The sequence below is a fragment of the Orbicella faveolata genome, unplaced genomic scaffold (assembly GCF_042242905.1).
Source record: "Orbicella faveolata isolate gen_17 unplaced genomic scaffold, um_ofav_v1 contig_13, whole genome shotgun sequence".
Lineage (NCBI taxonomy): Eukaryota > Metazoa > Cnidaria > Anthozoa > Scleractinia > Merulinidae > Orbicella > Orbicella faveolata.
This window is the reverse complement of record NW_028301540.1, coordinates 11,446,758-11,467,982: the sequence shown is the minus strand read 5'-3', so window position 1 is coordinate 11,467,982 and position 21,225 is coordinate 11,446,758. Positions and strand designations below refer to the sequence as shown.

Below are 21,225 nucleotides of genomic sequence, written 5' to 3'. Positions count from 1 at the left end.
CTCTATTTCTACCATTCCACATAAACAATCAACGTGTAAGATGGGATTTGGTGAAATGGCGGTCCTTATTCACCTATTTCATCAAATTCGACCTTCCACCCGTCCTACGAAATTGCCCTCTATTTCTACCATTCCACATAACCAATGTACGTTTGAGATGAGATTTGGTGAAATGGCGGTCCTTATTCACCTATTTCATCAAATTCGACCTTCCACCCGTCCTACGAAATTGTCCTCTATTTCTACCATTCCACATAAACAATCAACGTTTAAGATGGGATTTGGTGAAATGGCGGTCCTTAGTCACCTATTTCATCAAAATCGACCTTCCACCCGTCCTGCGAAATTGTCCTCTCTTTCTACCATTCCACATAATCAATGTACGTTTGAGATGGGATTTGGTGAAATGGCGGTCCTTATTCAACTATTTCATCAAATTCGACCTTCCACTTGTCCTACGAAATTGTCCTCTATTTCTACCATTCCACATAACCAATGTACGTTTGAGATGGGATTTGGTGAAATGGCGTCCTCATTCAACTATTTCATCAAATTCGACCTTCCACCCGTCCTGCGAAATTGTCCTCTATTTCTACCATTCCACATAACCAATGTACGTTTGAGATGGGATTTGGTAAAGTACTGGTCCTAATTTGCATTTTTCATAGCAATCGACAATTAACTGGTTTTGCAAAATTGTCTCCTCTTTTGCTATTCCTCATGTCTCATGTGAGGTTGTGACATAGTTGTCCATATTCAACTCTATTAGTAAAATCGGCCGTCCACGCGTTATGCGAAATCAGCCTCTATTCTCACCATTCCCCATATAACGACGTTTCAGATGGGATTTGTTGGAATAAATACACCTTATCTGAAGGTTCAACATATCATACGGACGGACATTTTGCAAGTTGCCTATTGAGCAAGGAACAAAATGTCGGCACGTCTTACATGTTAAAGCATTGAATATTATTAATCCAGCATTATAAGTCAAAGTTGGGGTCGTTTAGTCCAGCCATTTTGTGGCTCCGCTTCCCTTCCGTATTTTTTGCCCTGTCCTACAGTGTAATAACGTATAATAATTTGCAAGTTCTCTTGACCTTTTATCGTAAAGTGGCGCAATAATGTTTCTTATTCAGCATTACCTTAAAAACGTTATGCCTAACTGTTCTCTTTTTTCACCATACTTAACCGCGTTTATGTCAGATTGCAAGCGTGCAGCTCAAATTAAGGTCACTTGCATTTCAATACTAGCGAGATGGGCCGGTTTAATACTAGAGACATGGTACCCGTTTGGATGAGTTTCGGCAAACATTTGCTTTACCTGTCAAGACGAGCTACTTTACGAAATGCACCTTGAACGACGCATTACGAAAGGTAGCTCGTCTTGATGGATAAAGCGTCAGATGGCCGTCATTGTACAAGAGACGCAAATTTATATAACTGGAAATCAATCATGCGAAAAATGAGAACGGTTGACTGTTTACAGTGGCGGATCTATGGGAGGACCCCCTCGTTACTGTTGGTAAGTGGTATTTTTTTTTCTACTGAAACCTCCCTTGAACCCTTCTAAATTTTTCTTCAGATATGTAATGACAGGCATTTTAGTTGCCAAAGTAAGAAACCCTAACAGAAACTATTAGTCCATTTGAAAGAGAATTACCATTTACACGAAAAATATTTATTTATTTCACTTGAATTGTTATTGTAAGGCACTACACTACTTCTACAACTTCACAACAATTAGGAATTCATTCCCTTTCATTTGAAATTCCAGAAATTATTTCAAAACTACAGGCATATTAACACGTCAACTTTTCATTAATTGTCACTTAATGTATAACATTCAATGCACACAATGATTTCCTGGCAAAAGGCCTAAAATTTATGGGATTAACAATATATCAAAGAAGTAATAAATCAAATATGATCCTTATTCTACTCACTCTTTGCATTACGAGCAAATGCTAACAATTTGTAAGCAATCACGTCCTTGAGACAAGACACTTGTTTACAGTGTTGTTAACCTAACTACTAAACAATTCACTCGTTTGCTGTTCTTACAACGTTTAGGCTCTGACTAAGAGTAAACTTCCCTGGATGATAACCCTGCAATGCTCTCTATGTCGTCAGTTTTCGATATCATTTTAACATCAAGTACACATTTCAGTTGTTCTTCAAGCAATCGCACAAAATTGGCGTTTTCCTTACGTAGAACACAATAAATGAGACATGTATCAATGCAAGGTAGTGATCCAAGGGATTTAAGGCCAAAAAATGAAAAAGAAAATGGAGATTCTTGAAATACTTCTTATACATTGCACATAATTTCGATACGGAATTAAAAAGTAATGAAAGACAGATTACCATAAGTGTGACCTCTCATATCAAGGAGTTTCTGACATTCCATTATAAATTGATATAAGTTCCCAGCGTGACCTAACAAAATTTCGGCTCCATGCATTCCGTGTCGATGAGTGTCAACTAAGACGATACCACCGCTTTCTAACGCCAAAAATAGAACAGTTTTTTCGTTCACGATAAACAAGGCAGCATTCGTTGGGTGGGGGCCATTGCACAAAATAGATAACTGGTGTTGTAGCGTTGTTGGTGCATGTTCATCACAAACTCGTACAGCCAAAGGTGATCCTACGGACACACTGACACATTGCTCTGCGACAGAAGCAGCCTCTGCAGCGGACAGGAAGCGATGCGGTAGGCTATGTCGACAGCGATCATAGAGCCGGTTTCCCACTCTGATGGATGCAAGTAGTAATTTAACCCACAGAGGGCATCGTGAACGCAAGGGTTGAAGATCCAGGCGCTCGTGCCATACTCCGTGTGCAAAGATTACAGCTATGACGCTACAAGCGGAACTTCCGTTTCGTCCATGTAAAGTCGATTGGCTGATTTCAGGGGGAAATTTCCATGAAAATGTGTTAGACTGGGTAACTTTCTCGCCAACAACGTCTACATTTTCTTCTGGAGTTGGCTGGTAATTTGTGGGCATATCATCATCGGAATAGTCACCGGTGGTGTCGGAATGGTCATCGTCATAATCATCAACATCCTTGTCACCATTTTCTGCGTTATCTTCAATGTTGAGGCATTCTTCGTATCCACTCCCTGTTAATGCAGCTTTAAATTTGGTGCCTGCACAACAGACTTGGCTCTTGCAGAAAGCAATCCCTTTTTTTGCTAAGCTCACTTTTCCTCGAAGTACCGGCGCACTTTTTGAAGTAGTTTTGTACTTCGTTTCCTATTTTCATGAGTAATGAACAAAATTAACAAAAATGAGAAAGTGTACTGAGTAAAAAAATAGATATATATATACTTAATGAAACTATAGGGCAACTGTTCGGATGTCGGGACGTCCGTCTATATGTCCATCCGTCCGAACGTCTTTAAGTGAGTGAGCGAGCGAGCGAGCAACCAATTGTAATTCTGCACGTTTCTTATTAGAAGACACAATGATCTAACGGGTAAGCACTTAGCAGCTTAAGCAGAGTCGGGGTCCCTGAAGAGGTTTTCCTGTTCATGACACCCACTATATATGACTTTCAAAGTTCCTTCTTCGACTTAGGATCTCTTAGCAATAGAAAAGGGGACCTTCAAAACGGTAACTAATTGTTTCATACTACAAAAACCAGGATAAAATTAACAAAATCGGTAACTATAATCGTGAAGACTATACCGTCAAATCTGGTTGGATAGCTAGGGTCACCATTTCTGAGTTGTCATCCAGGAGCATGTTGGAGTCGCAGTCGGGATCTTGAAAAATGGAAAACATTTTTAAAACCTTGCCAAAAACATTTTCGATCGAAATTGTAAAAACTAAAGCCATTTAGTAATCACTCACTCTCCAACTTGTCCTGTAAATCCACAATCTCTCTTTCAAGATGAGGAATGACAACCTCCAAGTAGAATGCTATGAAGTTTGCCATCTCCTTCTTGATAAGAGCAATTTCTTCGTCCCATCTCCTGGAAATTTGGTGTTTTTCTACGATGATTCTTTGAATCCTTATAGGTGTAGCTTTATAAAGAGATCAATAAAACATAAGAGTGTGAGATGAGTTGGTTGTTTAATGAAAAAGTGTATTTTAGGCATGTCATAAAATGATGAAAGTAATTGTGTACGCATCGATTAAGCGATACCTATGAGAATAGTATACGCGAATCTCCCAGTCAAAATCAGCTGTTTCGGCCTATTTGGGCCTCGTCAGCACGGCGTAGCAAAACACTCAGTTTGAATGGTGCATTCAAGTGACGGAGTAGCTGAGCGATAAGCAGCCGTGGACAGCAATGAGTACATGTATTTAGCAGACGTATTAATGAACCACGTCCAAATAAATCAATTTAATGGGTATTAGATATCTTTCAAAGTTCACCTGTATTTCCTCCCCAGGGGAAGTTTCCTTTCATGACTTCAGAGACAGTGCATGCAGATTGAAGGTTGGCAACTTGGTCACTCTGTGTCTGCTCATTGTACAGCTGTATTCGAGAGGTAAGTTTGGCCTTTTCTGTAGAAATTTTACTTCGCAAGCGTGTGCGCTGCTTGGATGACTCTAAATGGTATTTAATTAGGTAAAAAAGACATTTTGACCCAAAATCATCATAAAGTAATTAATGTAATAAATGACGTTCAAAATACAGACATAATCACAGCTCAAAAATACGAGAAGAAATAAATAAGTAAATAAATAAATAAAAACATAGATAGATAAGCAACCAAGCAAGCATGCAAGCAAACAAGTACATATACGTATTAAGAATCCGTAAGGACACAGCAATTGTCAATGTTCTCTTCATTAACATTTGCTGTCTCGCACGTTAGCATATTTGCATAACTTTTGAACCTTTTGTATTCATTGTTACACTTGTTCATTCCACCCAAACCAATGAGGACCTGAGCTAATAGGTGGAAACGTCATTCAAGTGTTTTAACCAAGCGTTGTTTTCTATGTTTTTAAGAAGCCAGTTGTAAACATTGACTGTATTTTTAATATCATGAGTCCTGACTACAATTTTAGTATAAGTAAATAAATGGTGTGACCACACATACCAGCCAGTTTGTTCATGGAATGGGAAGTCTGCTCTATGGTTGAAACCAACATTTCTATTTCGTCTTGAAGCTGAATACTGCTGGAAGTACCCTTGCAGGATTCCACTTCTATTTCAAAAATCAACATTGCTTTCCAGTAAGCATCACTTGTAAATAGATCAGTCAGTTACAGTTGTTATTTCATCTTTGTACTTCAGAAGGTAAGGTGACAACATTTACACTTCCCAGTTCATTTTTACTAACAGAAAACAATATTTGGTAGGTTAGGAACGTGTTATAAAACGGGGTAGATTTTCATTCCAATGTCTACTATTATTCCAATTATGAGTTACAGAAGGAAGTAATGCCAAATACACAAAATTTTTATTACCTTGTGCATGACTAACAACAGCAAGCTTCCAGTCATCTGATTTGAATTGATCCAATGATACACCATATCCATCAAGAGCTTCATTAAAGTCTTTGAGTGATTCATTCTGCATTTTAATAGCCTTTAAAAAATAGCAGTGGAAAAAAAAAATTGAAATTAGGGAATGACAGAAATTTAAGGCAAAAGCTCTTTTCCTTCTTTAATGAAAATTAAAACTGGCTGTGAGGTGTACTAGGAGAAATACATATAGGTCTTTATCTGTTTCAACAAATAATGTACACTGCTGCATACTCACACGAGTATATCGCTGTGCAAGACTTTGGGCCATACCAATAATTTTTCTTTTGTTCCACCTCAGGGCATGCTCTGTAATAAGCTCTTCTCGATCTTCAAAAGGGTAAAAAAATAGTAATGAGCAAGTATAAGATCAATGATTTTAAAACAGTTTTGTACTGTATGCTGGTTTATACTGTATGCATGTTTATTGAAAAACTAGACTTGTTATATAGCAATTCCTGAGTTTTTATTCATTTACAGGCCATTGTACATGTAAGACCTTGTTTACCATGGAACACAAATATGGTAGGTGTAACTACATGGAGACAGCCAGTGAAATTAAATATGGCAATTTTTTTTAATAGAAAAATTATAATTATTTGCCTAAAATTGTAATATTTTACCTCACTGGCAAATTATTATTCCACTCACCCTTGTTGGCTACTTATGGCCAACACAACATAAAACATCTTGTTGGCTAAATAACATCTCAAATCCAATAACATATTGTTAAATATACAATGATGTATTTGGGGGTAACAAAAAAATGAGTCAATTTGTAGCAGAAAAATTCTTTTCTTTACAAAAGAAAGAAATAAAATAAAAATAAGACTCTTACTCACACTCCGTCACTGGTTAAAGTTTCCACTTACCCTCAGGAAGCATGTACTTTGTAGTGTTTCCACAACGAGACATGTGAGAATTGATCTGTTCCACTTCCTCACCAGTGGAGCAGGCACTTCCATCTTGCCATCGACCACCCCATATGACCTGTTTAACATACATAATAGTAGTAGATCTTATTGTGCAACTTGTTCAAATTTGTGTAACTTATAATTCAAATTAGCTTTCATTTACAAACTTTAAGAAACTACACATGTATAACCATTATAATTTATACCTGGCATGTCCAACTGTGAGCTTTTGCATGCATTACTGACAAGGCTGGTTTCATATCGCAGTTTTCTAATCCCCCAGCTTTTCCAGCCCACTTCCAGTATTTGCAAACTATATCTTCCCAAAAATAATTGACACCGGCTGGTATTATTTTTTTCTGATGTATAAAGTTTGCATAACCATACAGCTCTCCCTGAAACATGTTAACTGCCCACTGAGCCAAGCCATGCCTGCAACCTACATGATTGTATAAATAACATTTTCAATAAGTATACAAATGCATCCCTTCCATATACAGCTGTAGATTTTCAGACCTAATACATTTATGACAATATATATTTCATTTTGACCTACAATCTCAAGTCCAGTCTCGTCAAGTTTGGCTGCTTTTTTGCCATGGTTGTTTGCAGCCCTCCAGTGTGAATCACCACATCTATTATCAACATCCTGTGGTCAAGCAAAACTCCCATCAAACATCACGTCAAGAAGATAAGCTCTAAAAGCCATCAATTGACATAAATGTATGTCATACAAAATGCATTCTAAAGCAAAAAACCTTAGATTTGGACTTCTTTGCATAAACTGCCTTCATGTGGCTGTCTACATCATGGTTGTTGGCAATGAAGAGGTCTCCATAGTATGATGGCCTTCTTTGACTAAGTATGTGAGAGACAATTTAAAAACAAAATTATTGCATTAAATGCAAAACTGGAATTTAATTTTAATTAATATCATCTCTGAATTTTTATACTACTTCTATTTAGTCTACATATTATATTACTAACAGAAAGCAAACTATGAATTCCCTTTGATTAGTAAATGAGGTGTTTTATTGTTTTAAAGATTGTATGTAAAACAATTTAGAAGTTTGCTGCTAAGGACCTTGATTCAATGTTGAATTACTGCCACAGATTACTGGAAAAAAGTGTTCTGAAAACTGATATGAATTTATGCTCATTGCATACTTATAATCCACATCATGAAAATCAGCATTTTACCATAATTTGAGCAATACACCTCTAAACACAGTGAATGCGAACCTTCCTGATGTCTTGAAACGATAAAGTTTCATGTTTCCATCGACATGGCAGGAGTGCTGAAAAATTGAACAAGAAGGGCACTTCATCCAGTCAAGCCCTTGCAGACAATCTTACTCATACTGCAAGAACTTCCACTCTTTAAAAGACCTTGAGAATGTGGTATGATTAATGGTTGGTGCCTGTTGAAATAATAATTTTTAAACACCCTTTTATTATTATTATTATTATTATTATTATTATTAATGAGATTATTATTGATTTTAGAAGTGGACTCATACCCTTCCTTTCATAACAGAAACATCCTCAAGCGCTCTGATAAAGGAGCTTTCTGAGGTCCCAGGCATTCTCTTCTGAAAAGCATCCCACAGATGAAAAAGCTGCTGATCAAAGACATAGCTTGTATCTGTGGGGCTTCCTGGCCAATACCCTGCATGTACAACATCACTTAGGGACCAGGATGGAGAAACAAAATTGCACTGGCTACATTGGATGGTAGACTTGTTTAAATCAAATCGTCCTGGAACAAAGAAAATATATAAGTATTTGCAAAACAGCAAAGAAAAAAAAAAACAAAAAAGGGTGAGAAAAATGCACTACTATCTTTTACAACTCAATAGCTCCTGATCACAGGAAGGTGTTCCATCAAGGTACAGTTAGAGCAAATTATTTTTCATTTCTATGAACATGACTTGTAACTCATTCAGTCTAAACACTACCTTTCTCATCCACAACAATGACCACTCCTGAAGTTGTTAATTGGCATAAAACCCCAGCCTCTTTACAGCTTGGGCAGTACCCAGGCAAACTGATGAATGGAAATGGCTTAACTTGCAGGGGAAAAAGACAGAACAAACCAGTTCAGGTTATTGATAACATAAATAAAGCTAGCATTTTGGTAAATAACCAGTGACTGGATTTCATAATCATTAGACTGAAAATCTACATGCATGTATAGTGTAAGCTACCTTAAAAGAAAGCAGCCCATATAACACTAAACCAACAATTATCATTACTTGGTTTTCAATTCATACATGTATGTATATTCTCTAAAGACTCAACAAGAACCCTGAGAATATAACAAAATTAATATCACAAATACAACATCAAACAAAGAAAAACAATGATGGTCAGCACAAATTTAATACATGTACAGTGGCTGTCTTCAGACTGATGTTCTTCCTTTTAGATATCTGCTTACACTGTACCTATGTTTTGCTTTACTCCATTTTCATCAATTATCACAGTTGGAGGAATAGCCTGAAAGAAACCATCAACAAAGCCATCTCTGTTATGAAATGGCAACAGAGAATGCACATTTACATCACATGAAGAGCAGAAAAATTTCTTTGGGCAGTCATGACATCTTATAAGTGTTTTCTCTTCCAAACATATCCGACAATGATCAGGTGAAGGGAGGCTCTCACGATTAAGGAGAGCTTCTAGCAGCAGCTTTCTGTTATTATCCCAGCTCGATGACAAATTCACCATTCTGGTCTCCCAATTTTTAGATGGATTATTTGTAGAGCTGAGAAACTCATCACATCTTGCCAAGGCAGCCTCGAGATTGTCTGTGGAACAATATTCATATCTATGTTAATTACATCTGAGATATATCAGGAAATAAATTATTACTATTATTTTTATTATTATTATTATTATTATTATTATTATTATTATTATTACTATTATTATTATTACTATATTATTATTTATTAGGAAGATAGAAATGTTTTATGCGTCACAGATTTCTCTCGCACTAGCAGAAAGAATTTTATAGAAAACTAAATGTTCATCCTTGCTAGTTTCATAGGTTAGGAATGTCTGGGATTATTGGCGAAAAATTCCAATTGCTGCTAACACATAAAAGAAAAATAAAGTAATAAATGTAAATCACATTTTTGCAAACTTCAAATCATCAAAAGAAACCAATTCTTTAACTATCCCCTTTTTCCAGCTGGTGAGTCACACACTCTAGCTCTCTTTCCCTGATAGCGGACACTAACAAATTTTAAAATTACAACCATCAATTTATGACTACCAGTTTCATGTGGATAAGAAAAAGGTTACCGTCTACGCTAGATGATGATGGCATGTACTGTTGATCGCCAATGTCGCAATCATCGGAATCCGCCGAATCATCTGCAGTTTGAGCTGGATCTAGATGCAAAAGGGTTTACTTTGTTACCGGAAAGACAGTTCGAAGTACATAATGATTTTAACAGCAACGAATGACATGAAGTATGATAATCATAAACCAATAATATGATTATACCGCTTGAACTTGGCCGCTTGCGATCGTCTTGAAATCTGGGCTTGTACGGATAGTGACTTTTCCTTCTCCCAGTCAAGGGATCCCGAAAAATACGGAAACGCTTCTTCTTTGTCGGCTTTTTTCTATTCTCAAGTAGTTGATTTGCTTCCTCTAAGGCCTCTTGGAGCGCTGTTTGGGCGTCTTTTTTCGTAGCCTTTTTTAACCTTGACGACGCCATTTTGATTTCTCCAAAAGCAGTAAGAGCTTGCATTCAGCGGTTCTGGCGGTCACAAGAGGCACCATGGGAAGCCAGTACTGAAATTGATGATTATAGTGAATTCACTGGGTTTTGACAATTGAGGCTATTCGTCAATTCCGAGGGGAGACCATGTTGATCTCATGGTTTTCATGGCTAGCGGTATTGCTCGTGGGCGCGTACGCACGACGACGACGACGACGACGACGACGGCGGCGGAGTTGCCCAACATGGCGGCCATACTCAGAGGCTTGCACCCTCGATTGGAGCGGAAGAATGCCATTTTTCTTGGCGGGATTTTTAAAGAAAAGAAAACTCATTTCTATTTGTTATGTCGACAAACGATAGCGGAAGTTGATCTGATATTTTTAAGATAGGGTTGCCCTGAAGCAAAAAAACAGAAGAATTAACAGGCAAAGAAGTAGCGAAGATCGCGAAAAAGAGCGGGCAAGCGCTGAGGAAGGAGGCGAAATAGTACTGAACAATGCCGTGAATTATAGCGAGTCAAGGGCTAGAGAAAGGAGGTGAAATAATACCGAACAATGCCGTGAACGAAAGTTAACGAGGGCTATAGAAAGGAGGCGAAAGTACCCGACAAATTGACTCTGAAGACTGCAGAACTTTCCAATCATGTTTCAAAATTCGCGCGATGTGATGCTGTGCAGCCGTGCAAGAAAAGTCACATGGTTTGGTCAGGTGATGAACAAAAGAAATCAAACGTACCTGAGTGTTAGGAGAAATTACAAAACGGTAAACGCAGCGGAAAAAAGTGGTTGATTCGTTGATCTATCGAAAAGATCAGTTCAGTTCAGTCTTCACAACTTTTCCTGCAAGTTTCTGCCTGCCAGGAAGATTTACACTGACCGAATTGAATTGCCAACTTACGGTAAGTGACTTTTGTTGTGGCGTTTGCTATGAAAATTTACAAGCTGCCTCGGCGGTATAAGTTTATTTTCAGTTGGAATCCTTTTGAGTCTTCCTCATTTGAAGCCATTGTGTGAGACATTTTATAAATTACATCGTTTTAATTTCGCTCATCTCTAAACAATAACACATGAGTCGCTTTGTGGAGGTTGTTGTAAGTTGTAAACAAATTAAGTTTTCTGCCGATTTTCGTCGTCAACTTAAGCTTATAACCTCACGTCTAAAAATAAACTTAACCAAAACCGTATCTGTAAACACGACCGGGCGAGTTTTGAAGTTTTCTCTGTGTTAGTTGGCACAGCCGCCTCGTAGAAGGCTAAAATGTCTTCTTCTGTTGTTGAAAACCAACAAAGCTACGTAAACCATTTTAAGCCGAAACGAACAGGCTTTCCTAAATTTACTTTTGACGTCACTATGTGAATATTTGCATATTGTGATTACAAGGTATCGAGTTTTCCTCGTTTGTTAGTTCAATTTATTTGGTTTGGCGAAATGCTTGGGTGAATTCCCAGGTTAATTTGGTTAAAGACTGGTAAAGCTACCGCCGATAAAATGACTGCAAAGCTAAATTAAGCCGTCGGCAAAAATACACACTGTAATCTTCAAATTTAAGCGCGAGTAATTATTAGACTTTAACACTTCAAGCTTAAACGAATTTTCGTTATCCTTTCTTTTATTCGGTCATCTTTCATTGAGAAGGGATTCGCCTTTGATACTCAGATGTAGTGATATGCATATTGTGTTCATGATGTAGAGTTTTATTTTGTTTTCTGTCCAATTAGTTCGGTTTGGTAAAATGTTTATATAGTCCAGATATCGAGTTGACGATTATGCATGTAAATCCTGTCTGCAAAGAAGGCTCTACGTTGATTTTGATTTGTTAGTTCATTTTATAAGTGCCACTGCTTTTGGTTGGGGGTACCTCAAAAGTGAGATAGTACTAATGAAAAAAAAAAACAAAATGCGAAGAGCTTTACTCGGTAAATTGAATAGTGTAAATGACAGTTACATACTTAAAAAAAAAATTAGGGCATAGAAGTTCTTGCCCTGACCATTTTTCGGTAATAAAAATAACTTTTACATACATATCTACACAATTTAATTGGTGACAGCGCTCTCCTCTCTCCACTCTCTCTCTCTCTCTGCTCTCTTCTTCACACTAATTTTTTTACTAACTCATTAAGGGCCCATTAACCGATTCATGCGCATGCTCGCGTGCGTTGCTAAGGAGGTGAAATTTCACTTCTGGTCACTTACGTCAGTCTGAGCACGGAAAATAAAAACAACTCAAAAACTTGCAAATTCGCTTACATTTTAGATGTTTTTCTTTGTGTTTTGCAAAATGCAAAGTGAAAAAAAGTACAAGCAAAGACAAAATAAGAGAAAGACAGAAAAACAAGAGCAATAGAAAGAGAAAAACTAACTCCGTGTGGCTTTGTTTGATCTTACCGAAGTGCGCTGGTAATGTAAATTGCGTACGCGCTGATAGGGTAACTTCCAATATATATTGGGTGCACTTCCGGTTTCTTTAAATGCTAAAGGAAATGCGGTTTTCCATTAAATCCAGCCTTTTTCGACGAATTTCGATTAAAGCCAACGTTGGCAACATAGCTATGCATTTCTTTTTCGAAATCATGCTTTTTCCAGAAAATTACGTATTTTTCAATATTTTGAAATGCTTTCAAAATCTGACCTTTTAGAAATGAAACAAAATCGATGCATAGCGTAATGAGGATTTAAATTAAAATATTAAATCAATGAAAAAAATCACGAGAAAGTAATTTGCCTGGGAGCCTTTGCATTTTTTCTGTATTAGTCACATGACCACGGGCATGGCCTGATGACATCATCACTAGTGTTACTGATCATGAAAAAGTTAAAACACATGAAATAACTCTGAAGTAACTAATAATGACGAGGTTATATGAGAATAAATCTTCCCTAGCAACGGCTCGAAAAGATCGGTTAATGGGCCCTTAACCGAATGTCACTGACTGTTTTCTTTGTTGTGCATGCATACTTTTTTGCTCGTCGAAGAAAGTTCCAGTTTCCTCTTGGCTGTTTCCTTTGTCTTGTCCAGTACCAATTCGTTTGTGATACAACTTTGTGAATTCTCTATTCTCCTTAAATTTTATGTCTTCAGGATGATCATTGTTTTCAGTGGCTGCAGTTTTCAGGAAAAAAAAGCAATGGTTTTCTTAATTTACTTTTACTTTGTGTAAGGACCATTTAGCATGCCCGTAATTGGCCCATGGGCATTACGGGAGAATAATTTTCAAGTAAAGAATTAGATCCGTTTTAGTGTTAAGTATTTTTAGATTATTATGAATTAGGCATTTCTCCTCATTTTTTATTTTTTATTTTAGTCTCACGTGATGTTCTATGATTTTACCGACGCATACCATGTAAATGTAAATAGTGCACTAGAATTAGCCAATCAGAGTGTGCATTATATCGGCTTTAAACACAAACCATATGTATTAAATGTATTTAAATGATATTTTTATGACAGAGAACTGGACAGGGCAAGAACTTCTCCTTCTTTTGTAAATTTATATATTCATTCCTCTCAGCGCTGTCAAAATGTCTTGAGCAAGAACCTTCATTTTTGATAGTCCATTATTGTCCACCATACCTAGCACAGAAGCTCACCAAATCCTAACTAATAACCAACATGTGTGTATCTCTGGCCTTTGCTGTGTACTACGTGTATATTCTGTTATCCTGCCTTAACTGCTAGAGGCAATTTTGACAGAGCTGTTTCAACAGTTTCACTTAAATTAATTTCCAGTAACAGTGCTACATGTACATGTAACAGTGTTATTGAGTATGAACTTTATGGAGGGTTTTAAATTTTTATTTTTGTATGATTACAGAAGACAATAAAATATCCATGTGTATACATAACCTGATGTTGGAGTTGGTTGCGAATCGTAGTTCATAATAGTCATCCTATTACAGGTAAAGGGGAAAGTTCAGAAAGTTTAGAACATCTCTTCCCCCAGCACATCTTCTGTCTACAGGTACAATAATTGGGAGGTTATATATATACAAATAGTAATGTTAAGTTACAAACTTAACATTAAAATCTGACATTTGAATGCCTCCTTTGCTAAAATTAGTCACAATTTAATTGTTATCACTCCCTGTGAGTTCATAGAGATTCCACAGGCAAATTATCACCTAATATGGAAGTCCTGTCTTCAAGTGAGGGAAAATGACACAAAAAAGTTACAGTGAAAGTAAAAAGAATGGTGAATGTTGATATGGTGTACATTGTACATCATGTAAAGGTATTTGGTGAGTGCCAAAGGCATAACATTTCATGTATTGCTTTTTCAGGACAAATTGCATAACAGTGACATTTTAAAAAGTGTGATCAGAAAAATAATGAGTACATTGTCCAGGCAGTACCAGTTTATGGACGGCATATGCAGAATCGTAAGCATTACCGGGTAAGTCTGTTTTATGCTTTTGACTTCTTGTACTTGGATTTTGTGTCATTTCATCACAAGAATAGGTGATGAAAGATGCAACAGTTTTTGCAATTTATTTTTGAAGGCAAACTTATAAGTCTGCCTATGCTGGATAACAGCAATGTGTAAACTGAATGTAAAGCAAACACACTGTTAAAGATGGGGCAACCCTAAACCCTGGAAACCGGAATCCAGAAACCGGAAAACTGGAATCCACAAATCAAAGAAAACAAGTTCTTCAAATACTCGAAAATTGCTTTGCTTAGGTTTTTGCCTGAAAAAAACATAAGCAGCCAAGTCAAAAGGACCTCAAACTTAACCTTTTTTTAAACAAAAATTCCCCATCTGTTGAAATTTGTGCAACCATTATTTCTAGTGAGGGCTATGATTATGAGAATCTTAGTAAAATGCTGCGTAATTTTATTCCAAGCACCCTGAGAACATCTAAATAAGCTTGCTGGTAATTAACCATGCGGTTCATGTTCTACCCGTGGTTTATTTTTTTTTGTCGGTGACCAGACCCAAACTTCCTCTCGGCCAAATTTTGAATCATGCAACCTGTGATGTTTATTCGCCAAAAGCTGTTGAAACATTAATACAAGGACAATGTTACAGATATTGTTTTCTTTATTTGTGTGCAAAATATATTTTGTTTTGGTTTTATCGAAGCGCTGGATTCGAAGGGAAATAATAAATACGCTAAAAACGCTAAAAAAGGGTATTACGTCAGCCATGGAATGCAGCTTTCATTTTTACTACGTGACAAATAAGATCATGCTTACTTTGCAAGTTTATTTTGCCAGAAGCGATGGTCATTAATTTATTTGCAATTTTGTGAGTATTCTTGTGGGTTTCGGAAATGAAGTGAATTCTTTGGCTCTTTCATCGAAGCAAGTCAAGAGATTTGACGAAAAATTAAATATTTGCCGAGGTAAACAAGAGCTTGCTAGAACTTGCAATGTTTAGGTAGTGCTAGGAGAAAAAACACAACTGTTCTAAAACTAGCCATGGCTAGGGTAAACCCTCTGATTGTGTGACTTGCTTGACTACTTCAGAGCACAAACAAATTAAATTTTGACTTTTCAGGAAGAAAGCTGTCTATTAATAGCGTGACACTCGTTTCCTTTTGTATCATTCATGGGCATACCCCGAGCGAACTTCCAGATTAAGAGCATTGCGTCATCATGGATTTCACAAAGGCTAAGAGTAATGGTACAATAAGTTATAACACAGTTTGTGTTGATCAAGTGATGTGTTTACAGTAATCAATGACTCATCAAGGACTGCTTTGGAATGTGCACTGTGTTGTCGCTGTAGCATTAACAAAACAGTTAAATTTTAAAAACACAGTTATAAGGTCTAAAAGATCTTCTTGTTGCCATTGTGTTTAATAAGTGATCTGCAATTTACTGGAGGTATAAATTTATCCTTTATGTCTAGTAGATACTGAACAAGATAGAAAATGTCATAGAGAACAGGATGTCCATCAGTGACAGCCCCCTGTACATTGACAGTCACACCTCCACTTTCTAAGTCCAAAGGCTAACCTGGCTCATCTAAATATAAAATTTGATTTTTCCAACAGATACGAGACTAATTCCAGATCAATACTATTTCCTCACTGATACTGTGACAAGTCAGCATTTCATATTCTTGGCGGCCATCATATTAAAACAATTTATAGAAGTGTTGCACACTTACTTCTATCTGCTTCTTGCTTCCTAACTCATTGGACCACATGTTACTAAAAGATGCTAAAAGACTGCCAAAAGCTCAGCAAAATAGCTTGTTGTTATTGTGCTACTAACCAGTCTTCTCTAAGCAATTTGATCTAGACAAGAACCATGCTCTCACCAGGGCCAGGTTGAACAGAAGATGGGTAACTTAACCTATGAGCAGGCTCTCGTGTTTGGGCTGGGGGCATGAGCGGCAAAGCCGCATGAAGGCACTCACTCACATGCCAATGCAGAAAAACACTAGACTCTTATTTAGCCTGCTTAGACACTAGAGACAGATACCAGAACCTGCTCGCAGACTATGAGTAACTCTATCCACCTGAAAAATCACTAACCCTGACTGGATAGTGATTTACCCAATGGATAGCTTTATACAGCTTTTGAACAATCGGGCCAGGTGTATAGCTAAGGCTTGTTCAGAACTAGTCAATAATTTTTTAGCAATTACAGCTTGTGGCTGAAGTAAAGCCAAGAAAATAAATAACAGCCAAATAATTTTTCCCCATATTTATTTATTAGATACTGCTGAAGTGAATTATTTCTATCATCATTCATAATATCTGGATTCCGGATTTTGGTTTCCGGTTTCAGTGTTTTAGGGTTGCCCTTAATGGTGCACGTGCATGTTAATCTTGAATAATCTGAAATTTCAGAGACTTTAAAAATATCATATCATATCTGTGATGGTTCTGAGGTGGAGGGCTGTTACATGTACATGTAAATGTCTCGTGCACAGTTTTTCACTTGTTATAATTCAGCTGCCAATAGTTTCTGTGTCTGTTGGTGTGCAACGATCTACACCAATATTTCAACCTAATAATGTACAGTGTATATTAATTAACCAAATTATGCTGTTTTTAGTTGACCAATGCTACTACATAGTAATGTGATGTTGAAGCGCACAAATTTACAGACATGCCTAGTGTCAACTTGTCAAATATATGAACTGACCAGACAGTTTAGATTACAAAATTTTCTGGCAGTTGGAATAACCAGGTAAGATATTTCTTAAACATTATTTTGTAATTAATGATTTCTCAGACATTGTTTTCTTCAAGAAAAGATTCATACCCCACACAGAGGTTTTTTTCTTTAAGGGCTCCCTCCTCCTGTTACTTTAGAATTTCTAATGACTGGCCATGAATGGGTGTTGGGTGTGGATATCTTCTGGAACTGCACATTCAGATTAAGTCAACAAGAAAATCAGTATTTATCCTGACAAAGTCTGATTTTCAGTCTGGAAGGCCCTTTGATTGGAACTGTGCACATTGTTTTACTGCAATATTCCAGTTTCTTGTTTAAAGCAAATTGCATGTGCTCTCGAAAGCAATGCGCCAAGTTCATAACAGTTATATATGTTTGCTTTGCATCTCAGGGTAGAGCCTGCCACTGTGAAAGTTTTGTTACCATCCCCCTAGCATTTGATTCACTACTGTAGACACTCAGTAAACAACTAACAATGAAGTACACTGTATATTATAATTGATATGTCTTTGTATGTTCAGTGGTGTTCAAGTAACAGCTTTATACAGTATGATTACATCCCTGTTCCTGTCAGTCAATATAAGAACAGTGTACACATGGGCAGCCTGGATTAAAACATCACAGATTTTCAAAGCAACCATGGCCAGGTGAAATATTTCTAAAGAAATATAAATTCAAGGTCCTTAAGATTGCATATAGGGATTGATTTTTATTGTAAACAATGTCTTACTGAGTGTATTGTTCTTGTATACTAATTGTTGTAGAACACAGAGACCACTATTATGACTGAGATAGTAATGTGTAAAAAGTTCCATACAAAAATGCACTGGGAGCAAAGTAAATCATCATAGATGCAGCTTCTGAGAGGTCCCCAGTATTAATGGAACATACATTGTACATACCTGTTAAGGAGTTCAATCATTTATTACTTAAGATTATAATGCTTTGTTTGGTTTCTCTATATTTACAGACAACTTGATGCCATAATGATTTCTGCACTAAGTTCATTGAACAAACTGACTTGGAAGTTGAGTTCTGCAACCCATACTGCGTGTAGTAATATCATAGCTGCAGCATTGTGACAGATACACTGTATTACATTATTAAGAAACACCTATGATAAATTTATTATATGGCAGTGTCTCACAAGGACTGGGAACTACCGAATTCACAAATTTGATCGGCTGAAATCGATATTGACCGCTGTCTAGATTTTCCCATCTAGACCGTCATCTAGACCGGTTTCATTTTGCGTTGAAAAAGTAGCAAACTAAAATACAAAAATGTTCACCATTTTCTTTTATTTTCTTCTCAATCATTTATGGAAGTGCCAAAAGGCCTGATGACAAAAAAAGGTAAAGAGGACGAGCAAATTTCTGCAGGTTTAAGTTAAGCTCATTGCCGTTCGCAAGCAAAATGTCAGCAAACATCTACATCTACATTTACATTTATTTAGTTGATAAAGTCCCGCAAGACATCACATCAACTGTGCTAAACATATATGCACATATGCGTAAGCTAGACAAAAAGGATACCAGTTACATTAAACGAATTAAAGTTTTCTTCTTTGCCATGTAACTTTGCCATATAATTAAACATCTTATTAACCGAGCTAAGTCGGTCTGTATGGGAGAATCTTGACCTCGGTCGTGTGTACAGACCTCACTGCGTTCGGTCTGTACTCACGACCTCAGTCAAGATTCTCCCATACAGACCTCCAGCTCAGTTAGTAAGAGCTAAGTATTAACTAATTATTTAAAGTGTCTGTTAAGTTAATCAGTTTTTCTTAGAGTTAATTTACCCATCATGTCATGGTTTAGTTAAATAATTGCTTTTCTGGCTTAAAAATGATATTTATTGTGCTTAGTTTATGTTGCTCTTAAACCAATTTTGTGATAACCTGCATTGGGCATGGCATAAATTAATATTTTGCCAACACGAAATGGAGAGCTGGGTCTTAAGGTAATTCCTCTGAAATAAAAGTGACAATAGATTTTTGTTCAAACTTTGTCCACTGAATATTTGTCACTTCAATTCTGAAATAAAAAAGGGGGGTGCCCGTGCTCATTAAGGAGCAATGAGGCATTGAAAATGCCCCATTTTGGCATTATTTAATGCTTATCATAAGAACGCATTCCCAGTAATTGTAACATCTTTGTGAGCCCGGACTCATAAGAACACGCATTTAACTACAGTCAATACAATGTGTCGGACACAAATAAACGTTTTAAGTTTGATTCAGACGGAAAGCTAAATCCTTGATTAAAAATTTGAACCAAATTTCTTGAGGTGGTTACCGACTGCAAAATAGAAAAGACCACATTGTATCTGCTATTTTTCTTATTTATTCAATTTTCAGCAATAGAAATTAAATCAGTCTTTTCTCACGCAAAGCTTATGATTAGTTGATTACAATGACTGGAAAAAAAGTTGGGGTGCCCGTGCTCGTTGGTGAGCTAGAGCCATTTTTCAACTGACAGAGCTCAATATCAAGGCAAATCCGTCATGTTTTCAATGTGCGCGTGCACGAGCCCGCGCTAATGACGCCATAAATTATGCGCAGTAAGGATGCGCAATGCAAATGTGAGGCATGACCTTAAGCAAAGTTGCAGGATTGGTATTTTTGTATAAAGAAAGAGTTGAGAAACTTGTGACATTCTACCGACAGCCTTGCCATTCGCGATGTCCAATAAGGTTAATTTGTTCCCTAGTGTTGTACAAATAGTGTTCTCTAATTTATAAATTATTTCAATCTGTTGCTTAAATGATTGCCTTATAACCCCATGTCCAGCTTTGGTGCGTGTAGGATATTAATGTATTGTTTATCCGTTTTCCTGTAAGTTATCTTTAATTGATGTGTCAATCAAAACATATATTGGATATGCTAGGCTCCTCTGACAAATGTACCTATGCCTCATAATCTTTGACTGCGTTTGGTTGTGTAGTGCAGACAAAATACACGTGCATAATATAACTTACTCATAGCTTACTTATAATTCTTGGTATAATTTATTCATAGCAAAATTAATTAATGGTACCCAATAACAGCTCCTGTAGTCCACAATCTCAGTCAAGAAAAAGAACAAATCACTTTGAAATGGAATAATAAAATTATTATCAGAAGCCTATGCAAGTATTCATGATCAGCAACAAAATATCATATTTATCGTCCATGCTAAAGTGATTTTGCTTATACTTATACTTTGAGATATGGTGCAAACTCTTTCAGCAGGAGGAGACTCCATACAAAAATGACGATGGCTAACTACCTTTGGGGATCAAGTTAGAAAACAAAACTTTTTAACTTTTTACATGTGTATACTATTTTAGTATTTTTGTGAGATTTCATTTGGTAGAGATTTGGGAACAGCGTATTTTGTAACCAATGCATTTCAGTCATACCCACAACAAAAAAACGTGTAAACTTCTTCTGTGCGGGAGTCCCCATGTTAACAAAGAAAGAATATAATGTCTTGTCTTTCTCAATAAGAAAGAACAAGAAATGCCATCTAAAAACACAGAAGACAGTTCTGTTATGTGATCAACATTTTTGGTGGCTCCCCTGAAATCCTTGAAATCATGGCCCTATTTCCATCATCACACCATCTAACACCTCAATCTGCTGATGTAATCCTAGTTCGGGCTGAAACTATAAAATCGCTCACAGTTTACCTCACGTAAATGTACATGTTGGATTATTTTCACTAGTAACAACATTCCAAAAAATAACCGCTTTTAGGCTTGGCTAAATCTATACATTAAGATTTTGAAATCACGTCTGAGTTCTTTAGGTAAGAAGTGGGGTTGAGAGCTAGGTAATCCATGGTAATCGTATACCTATTTCATTAAAATTAAATGTCGTTACGGTTGTTGGCCTTCAGCTGTGTACTGCTTTTGTCGTGGAAAACAAAAAAACGTCGACTGGGTTATTTAAAGGTGGGCACAAACTAGGG

The 21,225-nt window shown here is 36.8% G+C and overlaps 3 protein-coding genes across 9 annotated transcripts; 1 reads left to right on the top strand and 2 right to left on the bottom strand.

Annotated features, from left to right (window-relative positions):
* Nucleotides 1–1,665: 1,665 nt before the first annotated feature.
* Nucleotides 1,666–8,063, bottom strand: LOC149114999 (uncharacterized). Of its 4 annotated transcripts, XM_089284662.1 has the most exons (13): nucleotides 7,924–8,063; nucleotides 7,646–7,824; nucleotides 7,162–7,261; nucleotides 6,956–7,052; nucleotides 6,610–6,842; nucleotides 6,362–6,479; nucleotides 5,728–5,819; nucleotides 5,433–5,553; nucleotides 5,063–5,170; nucleotides 4,389–4,565; nucleotides 3,860–4,033; nucleotides 3,695–3,771; nucleotides 1,666–3,259 (listed from the first exon to the last, which is right to left on the bottom strand). In XM_089284662.1, exons 2-13 carry the CDS (start codon nucleotides 7,729–7,731, stop codon nucleotides 2,342–2,344), a joined length of 2,301 nt encoding a protein of 766 aa, XP_089140788.1. In that variant the 5' UTR covers nucleotides 7,732–7,824; nucleotides 7,924–8,063; the 3' UTR covers nucleotides 1,666–2,341. The 4 variants fall into 4 exon arrangements, with proteins under 4 accessions (XP_089140788.1, XP_089140790.1, XP_089140789.1 ...); XM_089284664.1 differs by lacking the exon at nucleotides 6,610–6,842 and having other exon boundaries at nucleotides 6,960–7,052; XM_089284663.1 differs by lacking the exon at nucleotides 7,646–7,824 and having other exon boundaries at nucleotides 7,924–8,039.
* Nucleotides 7,894–10,297, bottom strand: LOC149114998 (uncharacterized). The gene is made up of 5 exons (XM_089284668.1): nucleotides 9,918–10,297; nucleotides 9,713–9,802; nucleotides 8,851–9,213; nucleotides 8,362–8,472; nucleotides 7,894–8,162 (listed from the first exon to the last, which is right to left on the bottom strand). Exons 1-5 carry the CDS (start codon nucleotides 10,165–10,167, stop codon nucleotides 7,918–7,920), a joined length of 1,059 nt encoding a protein of 352 aa, XP_089140794.1. The 5' UTR covers nucleotides 10,168–10,297; the 3' UTR covers nucleotides 7,894–7,917.
* A 67-nt stretch (nucleotides 10,298–10,364) lies between these two features.
* LOC110066279 (uncharacterized) lies at nucleotides 10,365–20,400 on the top strand. Of its 4 annotated transcripts, XM_089284674.1 has the most exons (6): nucleotides 10,365–11,038; nucleotides 13,953–14,037; nucleotides 14,419–14,531; nucleotides 17,150–17,284; nucleotides 17,794–17,919; nucleotides 18,243–20,400. In XM_089284674.1, exons 4-6 carry the CDS (start codon nucleotides 17,157–17,159, stop codon nucleotides 18,352–18,354), a joined length of 366 nt encoding a protein of 121 aa, XP_089140800.1. In that variant the 5' UTR covers nucleotides 10,365–11,038; nucleotides 13,953–14,037; nucleotides 14,419–14,531; nucleotides 17,150–17,156; the 3' UTR covers nucleotides 18,355–20,400. The 4 variants fall into 4 exon arrangements, with proteins under 4 accessions (XP_089140800.1, XP_089140799.1, XP_089140802.1 ...); XM_089284673.1 differs by lacking the exon at nucleotides 13,953–14,037; XM_089284676.1 differs by lacking the exon at nucleotides 17,150–17,284.
* The last annotated feature ends 825 nt before the right edge of the window (nucleotides 20,401–21,225 follow it).